The sequence below is a fragment of the Entelurus aequoreus genome, linkage group LG12 (genome assembly GCF_033978785.1).
Source record: "Entelurus aequoreus isolate RoL-2023_Sb linkage group LG12, RoL_Eaeq_v1.1, whole genome shotgun sequence".
NCBI lineage: Eukaryota > Metazoa > Chordata > Actinopteri > Syngnathiformes > Syngnathidae > Entelurus > Entelurus aequoreus.
Genome location: NC_084742.1, coordinates 72,433,135 through 72,458,830, shown reverse-complemented (window position 1 = coordinate 72,458,830; position 25,696 = coordinate 72,433,135). Strand labels below are relative to the sequence as shown.

At 40.0% G+C, this 25,696-nt stretch overlaps 1 protein-coding gene across 1 annotated transcript in view; it reads right to left on the bottom strand.

Annotated features, from left to right (window-relative positions):
• Positions 1-1,152: 1,152 nt before the first annotated feature.
• The window catches only part of LOC133661320 (host cell factor 2-like), a 47,724-nt gene continuing 23,180 nt past the window's right edge, over positions 1,153-25,696 (bottom strand). The window contains exons 16-27 of the mRNA XM_062064445.1: positions 24,506-24,644; positions 23,215-23,307; positions 22,650-22,781; positions 15,983-16,234; positions 15,796-15,927; positions 3,227-3,341; positions 3,016-3,160; positions 2,795-2,944; positions 2,347-2,422; positions 2,153-2,283; positions 1,994-2,090; positions 1,153-1,260 (exon numbers count right to left, since the gene is read on the bottom strand). Coding sequence (XP_061920429.1) covers positions 1,153-1,260; positions 1,994-2,090; positions 2,153-2,283; positions 2,347-2,422; positions 2,795-2,944; positions 3,016-3,160; positions 3,227-3,341; positions 15,796-15,927; positions 15,983-16,234; positions 22,650-22,781; positions 23,215-23,307; positions 24,506-24,644 — 1,570 coding nt within the window. The remainder of the gene's footprint in view (positions 1,261-1,993; positions 2,091-2,152; positions 2,284-2,346; positions 2,423-2,794; positions 2,945-3,015; positions 3,161-3,226; positions 3,342-15,795; positions 15,928-15,982; positions 16,235-22,649; positions 22,782-23,214; positions 23,308-24,505; positions 24,645-25,696) is intronic.

Genomic DNA, 25,696 nt, shown 5'->3' with positions numbered 1-25,696 from the left:
GTATTACAACTTCATGTCTCTGGGTGTATTACAACTTCATGTCTCTGGGTGTATTACAACTTCATGTCTCTAGGTGTATGACAACTTCATGTCTCTGGGTGTATTACAACTTCATGTCTCTGGGTGTATTACAACTTCATGTCTCTGGGTGTATTACAACTTCATGTCTCTGGGTGTATTACAACTTCATGTCTCTGGGTGTATTACAACTTCATGTCTCTAGGTGTATTACAACGTCATGTCTCTGGGTGTATTACAACTTCATGTCTCTGGGTGTATTACAACTTCATGTCTCTGGGTGTACTACAACTTCATGTCTCTGGGTGTATTACAACTTCATGTCTCTGGGTGTACTACAACTTCATGTCTCTGGGTGTATTACAACTTCATGTCTCTAGGTGTATTACAACGTCATGTCTCTGGGTGTATTACAACTTCATGTCTCTGGGTGTATTACAACTTCATGTCTCTGGGTGTATTACAACTTCATGTCTCTGGGTGTATTACAACTTCATGTCTCTGGGTGTACTACAACTTCATGTCTCTGGGTGTATTACAACTTCATGTCTCTGGGTGTACTACAACTTCATGTCTCTGGGTGTATTACAACTTCATGTCTCTGTGTGTATTACAACTTCATGTCTCTGGGTGTATTACAACTTAATGTCTCTGGGTGTATTACAACTTCATGTCTCTGTGTGTATTACAACTTCATGTCTCTGGGTGTATTACAACTTCATGTCTCTGGGTGTATTACAACTTCATGTCTCTGGGTGTACTACAACTTCATGACATTACAGAGTATGAGCTTGCTCTTCTTTAGGAAAAGATAAGAAGTCTCCTATTGTTGTCAGAAATGTTAGCATCATGTTGATGTGAGTTGAGTCAGGTGACATAAACGCTAACCTCCGAGTGTTGTGTAGCGGCCACACTAGTGGCACCTGTTTTTCTGAGGGAAACAAAATCCAGGACAAAAAGGAACAATGTGGTAATGACTGACAAAACCTGGATTTGCTGTTAAATACGGCAAGTATGAATCCATTTTATTTTGGGAGAAATTCTTTGAATACTAAGTCATTAAATGACATGAATTTATGAATTGTATTTGAAATGAAAATGTGACATGGAAGGATTGATAATAAAAAATCAGACTTACTTATTGGCTGAAGTACTTTCCTGCGTCAGTTCATCTACTTGTGCACTCAGTTCAAAGATGGTGTTCTGCAGACCCGTCTCTTTCTTCTCCACCTGGACTCTTCGCTACGCAGGAGACAACACTGATAGTGAGTCAAAGAAACATACGAGCATCATGTGGTTCCTTACAACAACACTGACAGTGAGTCAAAGAAACATACGAGCATCATGTGGTTCCTTACAACGAGCATCATGTGGTTCCTTACAACACTGACCATGAGTCAAAGAAACATACGAGCATCATGTGGTTCCTTACAACAACACTGACAGTGAGTCAAAGAAACATACGAGCATCATGTGGTTCCTTACAACAACACTGACAGTGAGTCAAAGAAACATACGAGCATCATGTGGTTCCTTACAACAACACTGACAGTGAGTCAAAGAAACATACGAGCATCATGTGGTTCCTTACAACAACACTGACAGTGAGTCAAAGAAACATACGAGCATCATGTGGTTCCTTACAACGAGCATCATGTGGTTCCTTACAACAACACTGACAGTGAGTCAAAGAAACATACGAGCATCATGTGGTTCCTTACAACGAGCATCATGTGGTTCCTTACAACGAGCATCATGTGGTTCCTTACAACAACACTGACAGTGAGTCAAAGAAACATACGAGCATCATGTGGTTCCTTACAACGAGCATCATGTGGTTCCTTACAACAACACTGACAGTGAGTCAAAGAAACATACGAGCATCATGTGGTTCCTTACAACGAGCATCATGTGGTTCCTTACAACAACACTGACAGTGAGTCAAAGAAACATACGAGCATAATTGGTTCCCTACCTTCTTTTCGGCTGCTGCCAACTTCAGGACTTTGTCTTTGAGCTGAGAGATGCTCTCCTCCAGCTTGGCCTCTCGTGCCCGACTGTCCTCCACCATCCTGGAGGCGGAGCAAGTAGAGAAAAGCCTAATGGACTTTTTAGAATAAAAGATGGTTGGTACCTCTCTCCCTCTCGACGGATGTTCTCCTCTTTTATCTCCTCCAGTTTTTCCTTCAGACGTTGGTTTGCTTGCAGCAGCTCCGCTTCAGACTTGGACAAGGTCCCCAGGTGGGCACACAGTTCTTGGTTTTTCTGTGGCAGACATAGACACGTTGCTGCACAACTAGAGAGGAGGGGCTGGCGGGGGGTCCTCACCTGCTGTAGGTGCACTGCCTCTGCTCTCTGTCTCTCCAGCTCCTCCAGCTGAGAGCTCTGCTGCTTGAATCGCAGTCTGACCATCATCACGTTCATTGCAACATGTTTCATGCATGGAAAGTGTGGTTGACAAGAAAAGGAACTGACTTCATCAATCATCACGTTCATTGCAACATGTTTCATGCATGGAAAGTGTGGTTGACAAGAAAAGGAACTGACTTCATCAATCATCACGTTCATTGCAACATGTTTCATGCATGGAAAGTGTGGTTGACAAGAAAAGGAACTGACTTCATCAATCATCACGTTCATTGCAACATGTTTCATGCATGGAAAGTGTGGTTGACAAGAAAAGGAACTGACTTCATCAATCATCACGTTCATTGCAACATGTTTGGTACTTGAACTTGATGCATGGAAAGTGTGGTTGACAAGAAAAGGAACTGACTTCAGGGAGAGGATCTCTTTGCGTGCAGACTCTTCACTTTTCTGGACAATCCACAGTTGCTTCTCCCATTCCTCTTTTTGGGATTGCACTTTGGAGTCGTGCAGGATGATCTGCTGTTTACACTGTGCAAGATGTTGCTCTAACTCCAGCCTACAACACAATTCAAGTGCAGACATTCTTATAGTCATTATGACCTCTGAGATGTTCTTCCACTTCCTCACTTTTCCTCGTGCAAGACGCTTGTCTTGTAGAGTTCCTCGTCACAGACAGCTTTCACCTTCTTCACCATCTCCATTTCTTTCTCCACAAAGAGTGCATTGTTTTTTTCCAGCATGTCCTTCAGCACCTCCACCTCCGTCTGCACACCTGGCAACACACCAGCCTTGAACAACATTGCAGCTCTGGAGGCTGTCAGTAGAAAAAGGTGCGTACTCTCCATCTTGCACTTCAGCGTGTCTCTCTCCCTCTCCACCTCCCCCTTTGAGCGGGTCAGATCCAGTTTGACGCCGTCCACAGCAGTCTTGTGGGAGAGCTTCAGGCTCTCAATCTGACAATTGACAACATGAACAAGCAGGCTCTTACTTACTTAGATGTCCTTTTTATTGTCATTCAAATTTCAACTTTACAGTACAGATAAGAACGACAAGACAACAGCCAGGTGTACATGGACATCATGTCTTACAAGACAACAGCCAGGTGTACATGGACATCATGTCTTACAAGACAACAGCCAGGTGTACATGGACATCATGTCTTACAAGACAACAGCCAGGTGTACATGGACATCATTCATGTCTTACAAGACAACAGCCAGGTGTACATGGACATCATTCATGTCTTACAAGACAACAGCCAGGTGTACATGGACATCATGTCTTACAAGACAACAGCCAGGTGTACATGGACATCATGTCTTACAAGACAACAGCCAGGTGTACATGGACATCATGTCTTACAAGACAACAGCCAGGTGTACATGGACATCATTCATGTCTTACAAGACAACAGCCAGGTGTACATGGACATCATTCATGTCTTACAAGACAACAGCCAGGTGTACATGGACATCATTCATGTCTTACAAGACAACAGCCAGGTGTACATGGACATCATGTCTTACAAGACAACAGCCAGGTGTACATGGACATCATGTCTTACAAGACAACAGCCAGGTGTACATGGACATCATTCATGTCTTACAAGACAACAGCCAGGTGTACATGGACATCATTCATGTCTTACAAGACAACAGCCAGGTGTACATGGACATCATGTCTTACAAGACAACAGCCAGGTGTACATGGACATCATTCATGTCTTACAAGACAACAGCCAGGTGTACATGGACATCATGTCTTACAAGACAACAGCCAGGTGTACATGGACATCATTCATGTCTTACAAGACAACAGCCAGGTGTACATGGACATCATGTCTTACAAGACAACAGCCAGGTGTACATGGACATCATGTCTTACAAGACAACAGCCAGGTGTACATGGACATCATGTCTTACAAGACAACAGCCAGGTGTACATGGACATCATTCATGTCTTACAAGACAACAGCCAGGTGTACATGGACATCATTCATGTCTTACAAGACAACAGCCAGGTGTACATGGACATCATTCATGTCTTACAAGACAACAGCCAGGTGTACATGGACATCATGTCTTACAAGACAACAGCCAGGTGTACATGGACATCATGTCTTACAAGACAACAGCCAGGTGTACATGGACATCATTCATGTCTTACAAGACAACAGCCAGGTGTACATGGACATCATTCATGTCTTACAAGACAACAGCCAGGTGTACATGGACATCATGTCTTACAAGACAACAGCCAGGTGTACATGGACATCATTCATGTCTTACAAGACAACAGCCAGGTGTACATGGACATCATGTCTTACAAGACAACAGCCAGGTGTACATGGACATCATTCATGTCTTACAAGACAACAGCCAGGTGTACATGGACATCATGTCTTACAAGACAACAGCCAGGTGTACATGGACATCATGTCTTACAAGACAACAGCCAGGTGTACATGGACATCATGTCTTACAAGACAACAGCCAGGTGTACATGGACATCATTCATGTCTTACAAGACAACAGCCAGGTGTACATGGACATCATTCATGTCTTACAAGACAACAGCCAGGTGTACATGGACATCATGTCTTACAAGACAACAGCCAGGTGTACATGGACATCATGTCTTACAAGACAACAGCCAGGTGTACATGGACATCATTCATGTCTTACAAGACAACAGCCAGGTGTACATGGACATCATTCATGTCTTACAAGACAACAGCCAGGTGTACATGGACATCATGTCTTACAAGACAACAGCCAGGTGTACATGGACATCATTCATGTCTTACAAGACAACAGCCAGGTGTACATGGACATCATGTCTTACAAGACAACAGCCAGGTGTACATGGACATCATGTCTTACAAGACAACAGCCAGGTGTACATGGACATCATTCATGTCTTACAAGACAACAGCCAGGTGTACATGGACATCATGTCTTACAAGACAACAGCCAGGTGTACATGGACATCATGTCTTACAAGACAACAGCCAGGTGTACATGGACATCATGTCTTACAAGACAACAGCCAGGTGTACATGGACATCATGTCTTACAAGACAACAGCCAGGTGTACATGGACATCATGTCTTACAAGACAACAGCCAGGTGTACATGGACATCATGTCTTACAAGACAACAGCCAGGTGTACATGGACATCATTCATGTCTTACAAGACAACAGCCAGGTGTACATGGACATCATTCATGTCTTACAAGACAACAGCCAGGTGTACATGGACATCATTCATGTCTTACAAGACAACAGCCAGGTGTACATGGACATCATTCATGTCTTACAAGACAACAGCCAGGTGTACATGGACATCATTCATGTCTTACAAGACAACAGCCAGGTGTACATGGACATCATGTCTTACAAGACAACAGCCAGGTGTACATGGACATCATTCATGTCTTACAAGACAACAGCCAGGTGTACATGGACATCATTCATGTCTTACAAGACAACAGCCAGGTGTACATGGACATCATGTCTTACAAGACAACAGCCAGGTGTACATGGACATCATTCATGTCTTACAAGACAACAGCCAGGTGTACATGGACATCATTCATGTCTTACAAGACAACAGCCAGGTGTACATGGACATCATGTCTTACAAGACAACAGCCAGGTGTACATGGACATCATGTCTTACAAGACAACAGCCAGGTGTACATGGACATCATGTCTTACAAGACAACAGCCAGGTGTACATGGACATCATTCATGTCTTACAAGACAACAGCCAGGTGTACATGGACATCATTCATGTCTTACAAGACAACAGCCAGGTGTACATGGACATCATGTCTTACAAGACAACAGCCAGGTGTACATGGACATCATGTCTTACAAGACAACAGCCAGGTGTACATGGACATCATTCATGTCTTACAAGACAACAGCCAGGTGTACATGGACATCATTCATGTCTTACAAGACAACAGCCAGGTGTACATGGACATCATGTCTTACAAGACAACAGCCAGGTGTACATGGACATCATTCATGTCTTACAAGACAACAGCCAGGTGTACATGGACATCATGTCTTACAAGACAACAGCCAGGTGTACATGGACATCATTCATGTCTTACAAGACAACAGCCAGGTGTACATGGACATCATTCATGTCTTACAAGACAACAGCCAGGTGTACATGGACATCATGTCTTACAAGACAACAGCCAGGTGTACATGGACATCATGTCTTACAAGACAACAGCCAGGTGTACATGGACATCATGTCTTACAAGACAACAGCCAGGTGTACATGGACATCATGTCTTACAAGACAACAGCCAGGTGTACATGGACATCATGTCTTACAAGACAACAGCCAGGTGTACATGGACATCATGTCTTACAAGACAACAGCCAGGTGTACATGGACATCATTCATGTCTTACAAGACAACAGCCAGGTGTACATGGACATCATTCATGTCTTACAAGACAACAGCCAGGTGTACATGGACATCATTCATGTCTTACAAGACAACAGCCAGGTGTACATGGACATCATTCATGTCTTACAAGACAACAGCCAGGTGTACATGGACATCATTCATGTCTTACAAGACAACAGCCAGGTGTACATGGACATCATGTCTTACAAGACAACAGCCAGGTGTACATGGACATCATTCATGTCTTACAAGACAACAGCCAGGTGTACATGGACATCATTCATGTCTTACAAGACAACAGCCAGGTGTACATGGACATCATGTCTTACAAGACAACAGCCAGGTGTACATGGACATCATTCATGTCTTACAAGACAACAGCCAGGTGTACATGGACATCATTCATGTCTTACAAGACAACAGCCAGGTGTACATGGACATCATGTCTTACAAGACAACAGCCAGGTGTACATGGACATCATGTCTTACAAGACAACAGCCAGGTGTACATGGACATCATGTCTTACAAGACAACAGCCAGGTGTACATGGACATCATTCATGTCTTACAAGACAACAGCCAGGTGTACATGGACATCATTCATGTCTTACAAGACAACAGCCAGGTGTACATGGACATCATGTCTTACAAGACAACAGCCAGGTGTACATGGACATCATGTCTTACAAGACAACAGCCAGGTGTACATGGACATCATTCATGTCTTACAAGACAACAGCCAGGTGTACATGGACATCATTCATGTCTTACAAGACAACAGCCAGGTGTACATGGACATCATGTCTTACAAGACAACAGCCAGGTGTACATGGACATCATTCATGTCTTACAAGACAACAGCCAGGTGTACATGGACATCATGTCTTACAAGACAACAGCCAGGTGTACATGGACATCATGTCTTACAAGACAACAGCCAGGTGTACATGGACATCATTCATGTCTTACAAGACAACAGCCAGGTGTACATGGACATCATGTCTTACAAGACAACAGCCAGGTGTACATGGACATCATGTCTTACAAGACAACAGCCAGGTGTACATGGACATCATGTCTTACAAGACAACAGCCAGGTGTACATGGACATCATGTCTTACAAGACAACAGCCAGGTGTACATGGACATCATGTCTTACAAGACAACAGCCAGGTGTACATGGACATCATGTCTTACAAGACAACAGCCAGGTGTACATGGACATCATTCATGTCTTACAAGACAACAGCCAGGTGTACATGGACATCATTCATGTCTTACAAGACAACAGCCAGGTGTACATGGACATCATTCATGTCTTACAAGACAACAGCCAGGTGTACATGGACATCATTCATGTCTTACAAGACAACAGCCAGGTGTACATGGACATCATTCATGTCTTACAAGACAACAGCCAGGTGTACATGGACATCATGTCTTACAAGACAACAGCCAGGTGTACATGGACATCATTCATGTCTTACAAGACAACAGCCAGGTGTACATGGACATCATTCATGTCTTACAAGACAACAGCCAGGTGTACATGGACATCATGTCTTACAAGACAACAGCCAGGTGTACATGGACATCATTCATGTCTTACAAGACAACAGCCAGGTGTACATGGACATCATTCATGTCTTACAAGACAACAGCCAGGTGTACATGGACATCATTCATGTCTTACAAGACAACAGCCAGGTGTACATGGACATCATTCATGTCTTACAAGACAACAGCCAGGTGTACATGGACATCATGTCTTACAAGACAACAGCCAGGTGTACATGGACATCATGTCTTACAAGACAACAGCCAGGTGTACATGGACATCATGTCTTACAAGACAACAGCCAGGTGTACATGGACATCATGTCTTACAAGACAACAGCCAGGTGTACATGGACATCATGTCTTACAAGACAACAGCCAGGTGTACATGGACATCATGTCTTACAAGACAACAGCCAGGTGTACATGGACATCATTCATGTCTTACAAGACAACAGCCAGGTGTACATGGACATCATGTCTTACAAGACAACAGCCAGGTGTACATGGACATCATGTCTTACAAGACAACAGCCAGGTGTACATGGACATCATGTCTTACAAGACAACAGCCAGGTGTACATGGACATCATTCATGTCTTACAAGACAACAGCCAGGTGTACATGGACATCATTCATGTCTTACAAGACAACAGCCAGGTGTACATGGACATCATGTCTTACAAGACAACAGCCAGGTGTACATGGACATCATTCATGTCTTACAAGACAACAGCCAGGTGTACATGGACATCATGTCTTACAAGACAACAGCCAGGTGTACATGGACATCATTATAAATAAACATTGTTTGATTGATTCATGTCATCTGATCATCCCTGGGATTACAATCTTCCTGCATGTGTACATGGACCCTGAAACAAATGATCCCATTATGACCTGCATATATATATATATATATATATATATATATATATATATATATATATATATATATATATATATATATATATATATATATATATATATATATATATATATATATATATATATATATATACATTTTTCAGGGGTCCTTCAAATTCTGCTTCGGTCCTCAATTTCTCCCCCTGGTTAATGACGCCATGTTCATTGATCACAATGTCACTTTTCATTTTCACAACAAAGTTGTGTTGTTTTTTTACCTTTTGGCAAGAAATGACATGAATAATTGCTATCTGGCAGTGAATAAATTAAATCCTTCTCCATACAGTGAAACAGTGAATAAGCCTGTGTGTGTGTGAGTGGGTGTGGGTGTGTGTGTGTGTGTGTGTGTGTGTGTGTGGGTGTGTGTGTGTGTCACTTCATTCCTCCATTGTGTCCTGCTGCCACACATTCTGTGGTCGCTTGCATTCAACAACTTGCCTTTGCACCACACACACTTTTTAAAAAGGAAACTGCACTTTTTGGGGGGGATTTGACCTATCATTAACAATCTTTATATATTAAAGAACATTTGTTTTTCTCTTTTCAATGCATTCTCAATCGAAAATAAACGAGTTAGCTAACAATGGAGCTAATGAAAGTCGCTCTATGGCGCCTATAAAAAACCTCCATCATTGTTTTATATACATGATGTAAGTACATATGTCATGTAGTAACATTCATAATAACATGTAATATATACATGATGTAAGTATATATGTCATGTAGTAACATTCATAATAACATGTAATATTTACATGATGTAAGTATATATGTCATGTAGTAACATTCATAATAACATGTCATATATACATGATGTAAGTATATATGTCATGTAGTAACATTCATAATAACATGTAATATATACATGATGTAAGTATATATGTCATGTAGTAACATTCATAATAACATGTAATATATACATGATGTAAGTATATATGTCATGTAGTAACATTCATAATAACATGTAATATTTACATGATGTAAGTATATATGTCATGTAGTAACATTCATAATAACATGTAATATATACATGATGTAAGTATATATGTCATGTAGTAACATTCATAATAACATGTAATATATACATGATGTAAGTATATATGTCATGTAGTAACATTCATAATAACATGTAATATTTACATGATGTAAGTACATATGTCATGTAGTAACATTCATAATAACATGTAATATATACATGATGTAAGTATATATGTCATGTAGTAACATTCATAATAACATGTAATATATACATGATGTAAGTATATATGTCATGTAGTAACATTCATAATAACATGTAATATATACATGATGTAAGTATATATGTCATGTAGTAACATTCATAATAACATGTAATATATACATGATGTAAGTATATATGTCATGTAGTAACATTCATAATAACATGTAATATATACATGATGTAAGTATATATGTCATGTAGTAACATTCATAATAACATGTAATATATACATGATGTAAGTATATATGTCATGTAGTAACATTCATAATAACATGTCATATATACATGATGTAAGTATATATGTCATGTAGTAACATTCATAATAACATGTCATATATACATGATGTAAGTATATATGTCATGTAGTAACATTCATAATAACATGTCATATATACATGATGTAAGTATATATGTCATGTAGTAACATTCATAATAACATGTAATATATACATGATGTAAGTATATATGTCATGTAGTAACATTCATAATAACATGTAATATATACATGATATAAGTATATATGTCATGTAGTAACATTCATAATAACATGTAATATATACATGATGTAAGTATATATGGCATGTAGTAACCTTCATAATAACATGTAATATATACATGATGTAAGTATATATGTCATGTAGTAACATTCATAATAACATGTAATATATACATGATGTAAGTATATATGTCATGTAGTAACATTCATAATAACATGTCATATATACATGATGTAAGTATATATGTCATGTAGTAACATTCATAATAACATGTCATATATTTAACATCTATATGCTCCCACTAGGACAAATCATGCAAAATAATAACATTGACCATCATTGCTATGCCGATGACACCCAAATCTATGTAGCGCTACCACCAAATGACTATCGCCCCATAGATCTTCTGTGCCAGTGCATTGAGCAAGTCAAACACTGGATGTGCCAAAATTTCCTACAACTAAATGAAGATAAAACTGAGATAATTGTTTTTGGTGCTAAAAAAGAAAGGTTTAAAGTCATCCAACACCTTCAATCACTGTCCCTGAAAACCTCAAATAAAGCCAGAAATCTTGGGGTTATTTTAGATTCTGATTTACATTTCGACAGTCACATCAAATCAGTAACAAAATCGGCCTACTATCACCTCAAAAATGTAACAAGACTTAGAGGGCTCATGTCAGCTCAAGACTTAGAAAAACTTGTATATGCCTTTATTACCAGTAGGCTAGACTATTGTAATGGTCTCCTTGCAGGTCTTCCCAAAAAAACTGTCAGGCAGCTACAGCTTGTTCAGAACGCTGCTGCTAGAGTTCTAACAAAGACCAAAAAATGTGAGCACATTACACCAATTCTTAAATCCTTACATTGGCTCCCTGTACATCAGAGAATAGATTTCAAAATCCTCCTGCTCACATATAAATCACTACATGGTCTAGGGCCCAAGTATATCACTGATATGCTCCCACTATATACGCCCTCTAGATCACTAAGATCTTCTGAGAGCAATCTGTTAGCGGTTCCAAGAGTAAAGTCAAATCAAGGGAGATCATCATTCAGTCACTATGCAACACATAGCTGGAATAAACTTCCTGAAGATGTCAGACTCTCCCCAACTCTCACTACTTTTAAAACTAGACTGAAGACTTTTATGTTCACCTTAGCTTTCAGCTAAATCTTTTAATCTTTTAACTTTTAACGTCTGCACTGTTTTTATTTTTATTGTCTGCATTTTAATTTTGCTTTTATTTTCTTTCATTTCACTTTGTTGTCTGTGAAGCACTTTGAGTCTGCCTTGTGTATGAAAAGCGCTATACAAATAAAGTTGCCTTGCCTTGCCTTGCCTATATACATGATGTAAGTATATATGTCATGTAGTAACCTTCATAATAACATGTCATATATACATGATATAAGTATATATGTCATGTAGTAACATTCATAATAACATGTAATATATACATGATGTAAGTATATATGTCATGTAGTAACATTCATAATAACATGTAATATATACATGATATAAGTATATATGTCATGTAGTAACCTTCATAATAACATGTAATATATACATGATGTAAGTATATATGGCATGTAGTAACCTTCATAATAACATGTAATATATACATGATGTAAGTATATATGTCATGTAGTAACATTCATAATAACATGTAATATATACATGATGTAAGTATATATGTCATGTAGTAACATTCATAATAACATGTAATATATACATGATGTAAGTATATATGTCATGTAGTAACATTCATAATAACATGTAATATATACATGTAAGTATATATGTCATGTAGTAACATTCATAATAACATGTCATATATACATGATGTAGGTATATATGTCATGTAGTAACATTCATAATAACATGTAATATATACACGATGTAAGTATATATGTCATGTAGTAACATTCATAATAACATGTAATATATACATGATGTAAGTATATATGTCATGTAGTAACATTCATAATAACATGTAATATATACATAATGTAAGTATATATGTCATGTAGTAACATTCATAATAACATGTAATATATACACGATGTAAGTATATATGTCATGTAGTAACATTCATAATAACATGTAATATATACATGATGTAAGTATATATGTCATGTAGTAACATTCATAATAACATGTAATATATACATAATGTAAGTATATATGTCATGTAGTAACATTCATAATAACATGTAATATATACATGATGTAAGTATATATGTCATGTAGTAACATTCATAATAACATGTAATATATACATGATGTAAGTATATATGTCATGTAGTAACATTCATAATAACATGTAATATATACATAATGTAAGTATATATGTCATGTAGTAACATTCATAATAACATGTAATATATACATGATGTAAGTATATATGTCATGTAGTAACATTCATAATAACATGTAATATATACATGATGTAAGTATATATGTCATGTAGTAACATTCATAATAACATGTAATATATACATGATGTAAGTATATATGTCATGTAGTAACATTCATAATAACATGTAATATATACATGATGTAAGTATATATGTCATGTAGTAACATTCATAACATGTAATATATACATGTAAGTATATATGTCATGTAGTAACATTCATAATAACATGTAATATATACATAATGTAAGTATATATGTCATGTAGTAACATTCATAATAACATGTAATATATACATGATGTAAGTATATATGTCATGTAGTAACATTCATAATAACATGTAATATATACATGATGTAAGTATATATGTCATGTAGTAACATTCATAATAACATGTAATATATACATGATGTAAGTATATATGTCATGTAGTAACATTCATAATAACATGTAATATATACATGATGTAAGTATATATGTCATGTAGTAACATTCATAATAACATGTAATATATACATGATGTAAGTATATATGTCATGTAGTAACATTCATAACATGTAATATATACATGTAAGTATATATGTCATGTAGTAACATTCATAATAACATGTAATATATACATAATGTAAGTATATATGTCATGTAGTAACATTCATAACATGTAATATATACATGTAAGTATATATGTCATGTAGTAACATTCATAATAACATGTAATATATACATGATGTAAGTATATATGTCATGTAGTAACATTCATAATAACATGTAATATATACATGATGTAAGTATATATGTCATGTAGTAACATTCATAATAACATGTAATATATACATGATGTAAGTATATATGTCATGTAGTAACATTCATAATAACATGTAATATATACATGATGTAAGTATATATGTCATGTAGTAACATTCATAACATGTAATATATACATGTAAGTATATCATGTATTAATAATAACATGTAATATTTACATATTTTGATCAATAATTTCACAGACGCATCACAACGTTCACTTTTCCTTCAACAACAACAAGACTACTTATCATGGCAGACTTGATGAGAGACAACAAAGACTACTCTGGGACAAATAACGATCCAGAAACTTCTGTTTTTGAGGCTGAATATAAGGAGGATGATCTACAAGTTTTAGAAGCTGTGTGCTAAACATATGCATCTTTAGTCAAACACTAAGGTAGCAGTATTGCTAAGTGCTAAACAAGATATACAAACATAGTAAAACAATCACTTACTGTACAATGTCTCACTGGGATGAAAGACTGATGGGATGTTTATATCTTCCGGTTTGGCTGAAGATTAATCGTAATCATGAAGCAAACAAGCATCTTTTGCCATCTTCAGGTCTAAGTTGGATGTCAAAGTGGACCAACTTGTGGGTTTATGTCCACAACCTTCTACTATTTAAGTGTTCAACTTCAGCCTAAACCCTTTCAGTCTGCAACATTTTCCATTTATGAATGTACAAGTGTTGTTTATGTAAAACTGTTTGTTTATTTTGTTGACCAGTGACCGAAGAACAATAATAAACTATCCAGGTGAGAGGCATGATTTATCATCTACAATTAACTTTCAGCAACTCAGAGGCGACGCAGCAGCTCAATATGTCAATATAGCAGCATAAGCTAGTTAGCTCTCTGTGATCACGGCGCTGCTAAAAGTAGTTCCTTGGCGTTAGCGCTTGTAATAACAATGTTGCTATTACTTGTTAATATTGAGGACACTGGAGTATTGTTGTTGCTTCTGGAATGTTTCTTAGAAGGATTTAATGATCTGCATTGTTAGCCACCTCTCACTTGCAAATGTTACTACTTACAATACATCAAAAAACTAAAACATGTTCTAGTCCAACATAAGGATTGTGAATGATAAATACAACCCCAAAAAAAGTGCAGTTCCTCTTTAATTGTGATGAGATGGGACTTTTCTGGAAAAAGATGCCAAAGCGGACTTATTTCACAGCGGTGGAGAAGACCCCCTTTCGTTCAGCAGCGCCTCTTCCAACAGCACACACACACACACACACACACACACACACACACACACACACACACACACACACACACACACACACACTAATCAAAGCCTTGTTATGTTTGTTGATGTACAGTTCTTTATTATATTGCGTGCACAAACCTTCACTAAAATATGGACTTTTGTCTAGGCTGGAACCAATTATTCATATTGACTTTGTTTCTTAAGGAGACATTTGCTTCACTATACACACTTTTTGATCCAAGAAGCAATGAAGTTTGTAAATGGAGGTTCCAGGGTACTGATTGTAAGAAGTGTCTTTAACTGACCTGGCATGTGAGGGCGCTAACTTCTCTTTTGGCTTTGTGCAACTGTCCAGTCAGCTGGCTGTGCTGCTCCTGGCTGAGGTTCAGTTCTCCCTCTATGCGCACCACTCGCAGGTCCAAAGACTGGCGCTCCGCCTGCGAGCAGGTTCTATGAGGTTCTTGGCAGCGGTCATGATATGCCAGGTCTTACCTCAAGAGATTTGACCAGAGCCTGAGATTCTGCCAGCTGCCGGTTCTGGGAGAGCTGAATGTTCTCCACCTGCTGGTCAGAGTTGTCCTTCCGGGCCTGCAACTCGGCCACCTCCGCCTGCAGACTCTTGACCCACATGGTGAGCTGGGTTTTCTCCTTGAGGACCATCTCCAGCTGTTTCCTGTCCTGCAGAGGGTCAGAATGCTGGTACTGGGCCAACAGGCTCTCCTTCTCCTTCCTCAGCTGAGCGATCTAAGAAGGACCACATGACCCACCCTCCATTAAGTCAATAAAGACCCAGAAGTCCATTAAGTCAATAAAGACCCAATAAGTCCATTAAGTCAATAAAGACCCAGAAGTCCATTAAGTCAATAAAGACCCATAAGTCCATTAAGTCAATAAAGACCCAGAAGTCCATTAAGTCAATAAAGACCCAGAAGTCCATTAAGTCAATAAAGACCCAATAAGTCCATTAAGTCAATAAAGACCCAGAAGTCCATTAAGTCAATAAAGACCCATAAGTCCATTAAGTCAATAAAGACCCATAAGTCCATTAAGTCAATAAAGACCCAGAAGTCCATTAAGTCAATAAAGACCCAGAAGTCCATTAAGTCAATAAAGACCCATAAGTCCATTAAGTCAATAAAGACCCATAAGTCCATTAAGTCAATAAAGACCCAGAAGTCAATTAAGTCAATAAAGACCCATAAGTCCATTAAGTCAATAAAGACCCATAAGTCCATTAAGTCAATAAAGACCCATAAGTCCATTAAGTCAATAAAGACCCAGAAGTCAATTAAGTCAATAAAGACCCAGAAGTCCATTAAGTCAATAAAGACCCATAAGTCCATTAAGTCAATAAAGACCCATAAGTCCATTAAGTCAATAAAGACCCAATAAGTCCATTAAGTCAATAAAGACCCAATAAGTCCATTAAGTCAATAAAGACCCATAAGTCCATTAAGTCAATAAAGACCCATAAGTCCATTAAGTCAATAAAGACCCATAAGTCCATTAAGTCAATAAAGACCCAGAAGTCTATTAAGTCAATAAAGACCCATAAGTCCATTAAGTCAATAAAGACCCATAAGTCCATTAAGTCAATAAAGACCCAGAAGTCTATTAAGTCAATAAAGACCCAGAAGTCCATTAAGTCAATAAAGACCCAGAAGTCAATTAAGTCAATAAAGACCCATAAGTCCATTAAGTCAATAAAGACCCAGAAGTCCATTAAGTCAATAAAGACCCAATAAGTCCATTAAGTCAATAAAGACCCATAAGTCCATTAAGTCAATAAAGACCCAGAAGTCCATTAAGTCAATAAAGACCCAATAAGTCCATTAAGTCAATAAAGACCCATAAGTCCATTAAGTCAATAAAGACCCATAAGTCCATTAAGTCAATAAAGACCCATAAGTCCATTAAGTCAATAAAGACCCATAAGTCCACTAAGTCAATAAAGACCCATAAGTCCACTAAGTCAATAAAGACCCATAAGTCCATTAAGTCAATAAAGACCCAGAAGTCCATTAAGTCAATAAAGACCCATAAGTCCACTAAGTCAATAAAGACCCATAAGTCCATTAAGTCAATAAAGACCAGAAGTCCATTAAGTCAATAAAGACCCATAAGTCCATTAAGTCAATAAAGACCCAGAAGTCCATTAAGTCAATAAAGACCTAGAAGTCCATTAAGTCAATAAAGACCCAGAAGTCCATTAAGTCAATAAAGACCCAGAAGTCCATTAAGTCAATAAAGACCCAGAAGTCCATTAAGTCAATAAAGACCCAGAAGTCCATTAAGTCAATAAAGACCCAGAAGTCCATTAAGTCAATAAAGACCCAGAAGTCCATTAAGTGTCAAGATGGTGGCGCCCTGACGGGCTGCGGCTTGCAGACGCTCATGGTAGAAATAGAACAATTTGGCAAAAGTATCGGACAATTCTTTAAATGTCATGGCTGGCTTCCAGCGTGGACACTCCGTGGTCACATACGACCGCCAGACAATTCTGGATGTGGATAGATCGGGCCGTTTTGGACTGAAAGATGCGTGTACGTTGGACCTCCTCGCTAGCATGGGAATACTTCTGATCTAATACTGCTGATCAGGAAGCAAGCTGCAGTGAAGCAGGTGAGGACCTGGCCAGAGGGAGCCATGTCAGCATTACAAGACTGCTTGGAAACCAGACTGGGACATGTTCAAAGCAGCCACCACCGAAAATCATCACACATGTGGAGGAGTATGCAGAGTCTGTGTCCGCATACATTCAGAAGTGCATGGAGGATGTCAGTGTGATCAAGAACATCCACACACGGGCCAACGACAAACCCTGGATGAACAGTGAGGTATGTGCAATGCTGAAGGCTCGGAACAAGGCTTTCAAGTCTGGCGACATGGTGGCATTCAAATCAGCCAGAGCTAACCTGAACCGTGCCATTAAGTTTGCAAAGCGTGCTCACAGTCAGAAAGTGCAGGACTTCTTGGAGAACCCTACAAACACTAGACGAATGTGGCAGGGCATACATGTCATCACGGACTATAAAGCTGCCCCCTGTCCCTGTGACAACAGTATCAGCTTCCTAGATGACCTCAACAACTACTTTGCAAGGTTTGAGGCACTTAACACCACTCCGGCGAGAAAATCCATCCCTCGCCCTGATGAGCAGCCGCTCAACCTGGATATAGCGGATGTCCGGAAAACCCTGAGGAGAGTGAACCCCCGGAAAGCACCGGGACCTGATGACATTCCGGGCAAGGTGCTTAAGGATGTGCAGACCAGCTGGCTGGGGCTCTCACAGACATCTTCAACATCTCGCTGACCCAGGCTGTGGTACCATCGTGTTTTAAGACGGCCACAATCATTCCAGTGCCAAAAAAAACCACAATTTCCTCCCTCCATGATTACCGCCCCGTTGCACTCACCCCCATCATAATGAAGTGCTTGGAGAGGCTGGTAAAGGAATATATTGTCTCCAGACTTCCCCCCACATACCAGTTTGCTTATCGCCCTAACCGCTCCACAGAGGACGCCATCTCCTCTGCACTCCACCTGAGCTTAGAACATCTGGAAGGAAAGGACACACACGTGCGGATGTTGTTCCTGGACTTCAGCTCAGCATTCAACACCATCATCCCGCAGCACTTGGTGAGCAAACCTTGGATTCAGTACCCCGCTATGCAACTGGCTGCTAGACTTCCTCACAGACAGACCCCAATCTGTGAGAGTGGGCAACAACACCTCCAGTGCCATCTCGCCGAGCACCGGCTCCCCCCAGGGCTGCGTACTGAGTCCATGTTGATGACCCATGACTGCTGCGCCAGGTCCACTACTAACCACATTGTGAAGTACACAACAGTAGTGGACCTCATCCGTGACAACAATGACATGGACTACAGGGAGGAGGTGAAACATCTGGTTGACTGGTGCAGAACCAACAACCTGGTCCTGAATGTCGACAAGACCAAGGAGATCATCGTTGACTTAAGGAAGCACCAGTCCAGCCACACTCCACTCTACATCAACGGCACAGCGGTGGAGATAGTAAGCAGCACCAAGTTCCTGGGGGTGCAGATAACTGACAATATGACCTGGTCCCTACACACCGGAGCTCTTGTAAAAAGAGCTCAGTGGGATGAAAAGAGCACAGCTCCCTCCCCCCATTCTCAGCACATTCTACAGAGGCACTATAGAGACCACCTGCATCTCTGTCTGGACTGGAGCCTGCAGGGCCTCAGACTGGAAGTCTCTCCAGAGAGTGGTGAGGACGATGGAAAAGATCATCAGGACTCCTCTTCCTCCTATCCAGGAGATGGCAAAAAGCCGCTGCCTGACCAGGGCTCAGAAAATCTGCAAAGACTCCTCCCACCCCCACCAAGGACTGTTTTCACTGCTGGACTCTAGAAAGAGGTTCCGCAGCCTCCGAAGCAGAACCTCCAGGTTGTGTAATAGCTTCTTCCCTCAGGCCGTAAGACTCTTGAACGCATCATAATTAAATGACCCCCTCAACTCCCCCCAAAATGGATGAACTGGCTGGAATAAAAAAGACAATATAACATACATAAACGTGGACGCATGTGAAAAAAGTGCAATATATTTATCTATCAGGGGCGGCATGGCGTAGTGTGTAGAGCGCCCGTGTCAGAAACCTGAGGGTTGCAGGTTCGCTCCCCACCTCTTGACATCCAAATTGCTGCCATTGTGTTCTTGGGCAGGACACTTCACCCTTGCCCCCGGTGCCGCTCACACTGGTGAATGAATGTTGAACGAATGATAGGTGGTGGTCGGAGGGGCCGTAGGTGAATGAATGATGAATGAATGACAGGTGGTGGTCGGAGGGGCCGTAGGTGAATGAATGATGAATGAATGACAGGTGGTGGTCGGAGGGGCCGTAGGTGAATGAATGATGAATGAATGACAGGTGGTGGTCGGAGGGGCCGTAGGTGAATGAATGATGAATGAATGACAGGTGGTGGTCGGAGGGGCCGTAGGTGAATGAATGATGAATGAATGATAGGTGGTGGTCGGAGCGGCCGTAGGCGCAAATTGGCAGCCACGCTTCCGTCAGTCTACCCCAGGGCAGCTGTGGCTACGAAAGTAGCTTACCACCACCAGGTGTGAATGAATGATGGGTTTTTAACATGTAAAGCAACTTTGGGTACTTAGAAAAGCTCTATATAAATCCCAGTTATTATTATTATTATTATTTATCTGTACAGTAATCTATTTATTTATTTATATATATTTATATATATATTATAAATATATATTTATTTATTTATATATGCACCTTATTGCTTTTTTAATCCTGCACTACCATGAGTTTATGTAACGAAATGTCGTTCTTATCTGTGCTGTAAAGTTCAAATTTGAATGACAATAAAAAGGAAGTCTAAGTCTAAGTCAATAAAGACCTAATAAGTCCATTAAGTCAATAAAGACCAGAAGTCCATTAAAGGCCTACTGAAATGAATTTTTTTTAATTCAAACGGGGATAGCAGATCCATTCTATGTGTCATACTTGATCATTTCGCGATATTGCCATATTTTTGCTGAAAGGATTTAGTAGAGAACATCGACGATAAAGTTCTCAACTTTTGGTCGCTGATAAAAAAGCCTTGCCTGTAGCGGAAGTAGCGTGACGTCACAGGTTGAAAGGCTCCTCACATTTCTCCATTGTTTACACCAGCAGCAAGAGAGATTCGGACCGAGAAAGCGACGATTACCCCATTAATTTGAGCGAGGATGAAAGATTCATGGATGAGGAACGTGAGAGTGAAGGACTAGAATGCAGTGCAGGACGTGTCTTTTTTCGCTCTGGCCGTAACTTAGGTACAAGCTGGCTCATTGGATTCCACACTCTCTCCTTTTTCTATTGTGGATCACGGATTTGTATTTGAAACCACCTGGGATACTATATCCTCTTGAAAATGAGAGTCGAGAACGCGAAATGGACATTCACAGTGACTTTTATCTCCACGACAATACATCGACGAAGCTCTTTAGCTACGGAGCTAACGTGATAGCATCGTGCTTAAATGCAGATAGAAACAAAAGAAATAAACCCCTGACTGGAAGGATAGACAGAAGATCAACAATACTATTAAACCATGGACATGTAACTACACGGTTAATACTTTCCAGCCTGGCGAAGCTTAACAATGCTGTTGCTAACGACACCATTGAAGCTATCTTAGCAACGGGACCTCACAGAGCTATGCTAAAAACATTAGCTATCCACCTACGCCAGCCAGCCCTCATCTGCTCATCAACACCCGTGCTCACCTGCGTTCCAGCGATCGACGGAGCGACGAAGGACTTCACCCGATCATCGATGCGGTCTGCGGCTAGCATCAGATAGCGCGTCTGCTATCCAAGTCAAAGTCCTCCTGGTTGTGTTGCTACAGCCAGCCGCTAATACACCGATCCCACCTACAGCTTTCTTCTTTGCAGTCTCCATTGTTCATTAAACAAATTGCTAAAGATTCACCAACACAGATGTCCAGAATACTGTGGAATTATGCGATGAAAACAGAGCTTTTTGTATTGGATACAATGTGTCCCAATACTTCCGCTTCAACCATTGACGTCACGCGCATACGTCATCATACATAGACGTTTTCAACCGGAAGTTTAGCGGAAAATTTAAAATGTCACTTTATAAGTTAACCCGGCCGTATTGGCATGTGTTGCAATGTTAAGATTTCATCATTGATATATAAACTATCAGACTGCGTGGTCGCTAGTAGTGGCTTTCAGCAGGCCTTTAAGTCAATAAAGACCCAGAAGTCCATTAAGTCAATAAAGACCATAAGTCGGGGGTGTCCAAAGCTTGTAGTATTCAGGTTCATGACAATGAATTTAAAATTGAAGTGTAAACAGCACAACATTTTATATATGACCCAATCCAAACCACATTTTCCCACTCATGGCGCAAAACAACCAACACAGAAAGTCAACACACATAAGACAACCTGCTCACTCAACTTTGTGGATGTTATAGACACATTTTAATATGACACCCCTGCAATGCATGATGGGAAAAAAGCTACTTGATATTCCTGATTGATGACAATACTTCCCATGCTCTTGATATTAGTTTTTTGAAAATAGTAGATTGACCCAAGGTAAATAGTTTGGACGTCCCTGGTATGGCTGATAAGTACTCACCTCCACCTCGTAGCGCAGCCGCTGGCGTTCGAGTACGCCAGCATGTTGGTCCTCCTGGTGTTCAAACTGGGTGTTGAGCACAGTGGAGGCGTAACGCAGCCTGTTGAAGTCTGACCTGTACTTCTCGGCCTCCTGCAAACACAACTAAACATCTGTCAAGGTTGAAGTGGCGGGACAAGAAAAAGGCCATTTACTTAATGTCAGGAAATAGAGTACAGCGGAACCTCCCTTTACCACCTTCATTTTTGTGACTTCTGATTGTTTGTGAGGGCACCAAAGGGACTTTGGTGTGTTGGCAGAGCAGCACATACAGAGAACAGTTCATCTTGTTGTTGTTGTTTTGGCTTGTTAATAAAGATATAGATGATCCTGTATCCAACTTGACTTCACTGAAATATTTGCATATTGACTTTGTTTCTTATGGAGAAATGTGCTTCACTATAAGAACTTTTCAATGTACAAACTGCACAAGAACCAATTAAGTTTGTAAATGGAGGTTCCACTGTATGCATTTAGCTAGGCCCTAAAAGTGTTGTGGTGGCGTTGGAGATCATCCAAAACTGACCTCTTCCAGTTTGTGGAAATGTTCCCTGACCGGCTGGTCCATTTCCTGCTGCATCTGAACTTTCAGCAACTCCACATGTTGAGGAGTCATCACCTGATGTGTGGGACAAGTGTGACATCATCACCTGATGTGTGTGACATCATCACCTGATGTGTGGGACAAGTGTGACATCATCACCGGATGTGTGGGACAAGTGTGACATCATCACCGGATGTGTGGGACAAGTGTGACATCATCACCGGATGTGTGGGACAAGTGTGACATCATCACCGGATGTGTGGGACAAGTGTGACATCAACAATAGTGCTGTGTTTGTTTAGTGTACCACTTGTTTTTGATTGATTGAGACTTTTATTAGTAGATTGCACAGTGAAGTACATATTCCGTACAATTGACCACTAAATGGTAACACCCCAATAAGTTTTTCAACTTGTTTCAGTCGGGGTCCACTTAAATTGAGACTTAAATTGTGGTATGGTCAATAGTGTCTGTTTGTCTAGTGTACCACTTGTGTGTGGTGGTATGGTCAATAGTGTGTGTTTGTGTAGTGTACCACTTGTGTGTGGTGGTATGGTCAATAGTGTGTGTTTGTGTAGTGTACCACTTGTGTGTGGTGGTATGGTCAATAGTGTGTGTTTGTGTAGTGTACCACTTGTGTGTGGTGGTATGGTCAATAGTGTGTTTGTGTAGTGTACCACTTGTGTGTGGTGGTATGGTCAATAGTGTGTGTTTGTGTAGTGTACCACTTGTGTGTGGTGGTATGGTCAATAGTGTGTTTGTGTAGTGTACCACTTGTGTGTGGTGGTATGGTCAATAGTGTGTGTTTGTGTAGTGTACCACTTGTGTGTGGTGGTATGGTCAATAGTGTGTGTTTGTGTAGTGTACCACTTGTGTGTGGTGGTATGGTCAATAGTGTGTTTGTGTAGTGTACCACTTGTGTGTGGTGGTATGGTCAATAGTGTGTTTGTGTAGTGTACCACTTGTGTGTGGTGGTATGGTCAATAGTGTGTTTGTGTAGTGTACCACTTGCAAGTCTATGCAAAGTCTACAATGTTACCATGAGTTGATTAACGTGGACCCCGACTTAAACAAGTTGAAAAACGTATTGGGGTGTTACCATTTAGTGGTCAATTGTATGGAATATGTACTTCACTGTGCAATCTACTAATAAAAGTCTCAATCAATCAATCAATCAATGTGATGGCTTTCATGGCTCTTTGTGGAGCTTAGCTTTTGTTGAAAGATGTAAAGGTGAGCAAAATACTGTCCTCGCTATGTTGATCTTCTTTACCTGCAGTCGCAGCTTCTCCATCTCCCTCATCTTGTCCTGCAGCTCCTCTGAGCACTCACACAACTGCGACTGCAGCTTCTCCTGTTGGCCATGGAGATGCTTCACCTCCTCCTGGAGATGCTTCACCTCCTCCTGCAAGCTGAGAGCAACACATCAAGCTCCCTCTCAGTGTCAGATGAAGAGCAGATGGAGGTGTACCTGGAATGTTCGTGCTTCAGAACATTATAGTTGGACTTATAAGTGTCACACTTCTTCTGCAGGTCAGTGAGCATGTGCTGGAGCTCCATCTCATGCTGAGGCTCCATCTCAGTGGCAGCTGCAGGCAGCAAGTGTGGAAGCTCGGAGTCCATTTGGTCCTCACGGTAGCAGAAGAATGATAGGAAGTGTGTTGTGTCTATCTGCAGGTTCAAAGCCCCACGATGCTGACGTCACAAAGCCCTGAAGTGTACCGGAAGCCCTGACGTCATAAATGGTGGTGCGTTTTACGCCTTCTCCAGTATGGGAATAATCAAACTTTTCCCCTGTGATGTATTCAAAGTACAAGACGTGGACAAAATACCCCAAATGTAAGAGTGACGATGACAAATTGACTATATAGTTTGAATAATTAGTTCAGCTCACCCCGGCGTTGTGAGGAAAGACAACAAGTGTAGTTACACCATAAAATGATTAACGTGGACCTCGACTTAAACAAGTTGAAAAACTTATTCGGGCGTTACAACCTATTTTTATGGACTTGCCTCTTTGTGATGTTAACTTCCTGTTATAAGCCGTTATACAGTATATGCCTTGAGCTCTTATTTTGAAGGCGCTAAGAGCGGAAGTGGTGACACGTTGCGGAGTTTTTGAAAAGGAAATAAAGTGGTCCTCGTGTAAAACTGGAGCTTCAGTGTTTATTCTGTACTTTTATACAGTATAGGCGACATATATCAACTATATGTACTTTTATACAGTATAGGCGACATATATCAACTATATGTACTTTTATACAGTATAGGCGACATATATAAACCCTATATGTACTTTTATACAGTATAGGCGACATATATCAACTATATGTACTTTTATACAGTATAGGCGACATATATCAACTATATGTACTTTTATACAGTATAGGCGACATATATCAACTATATGTACTTTTATACAGTATAGGCGACATATATAAACCCTATATGTACTTTTATACAG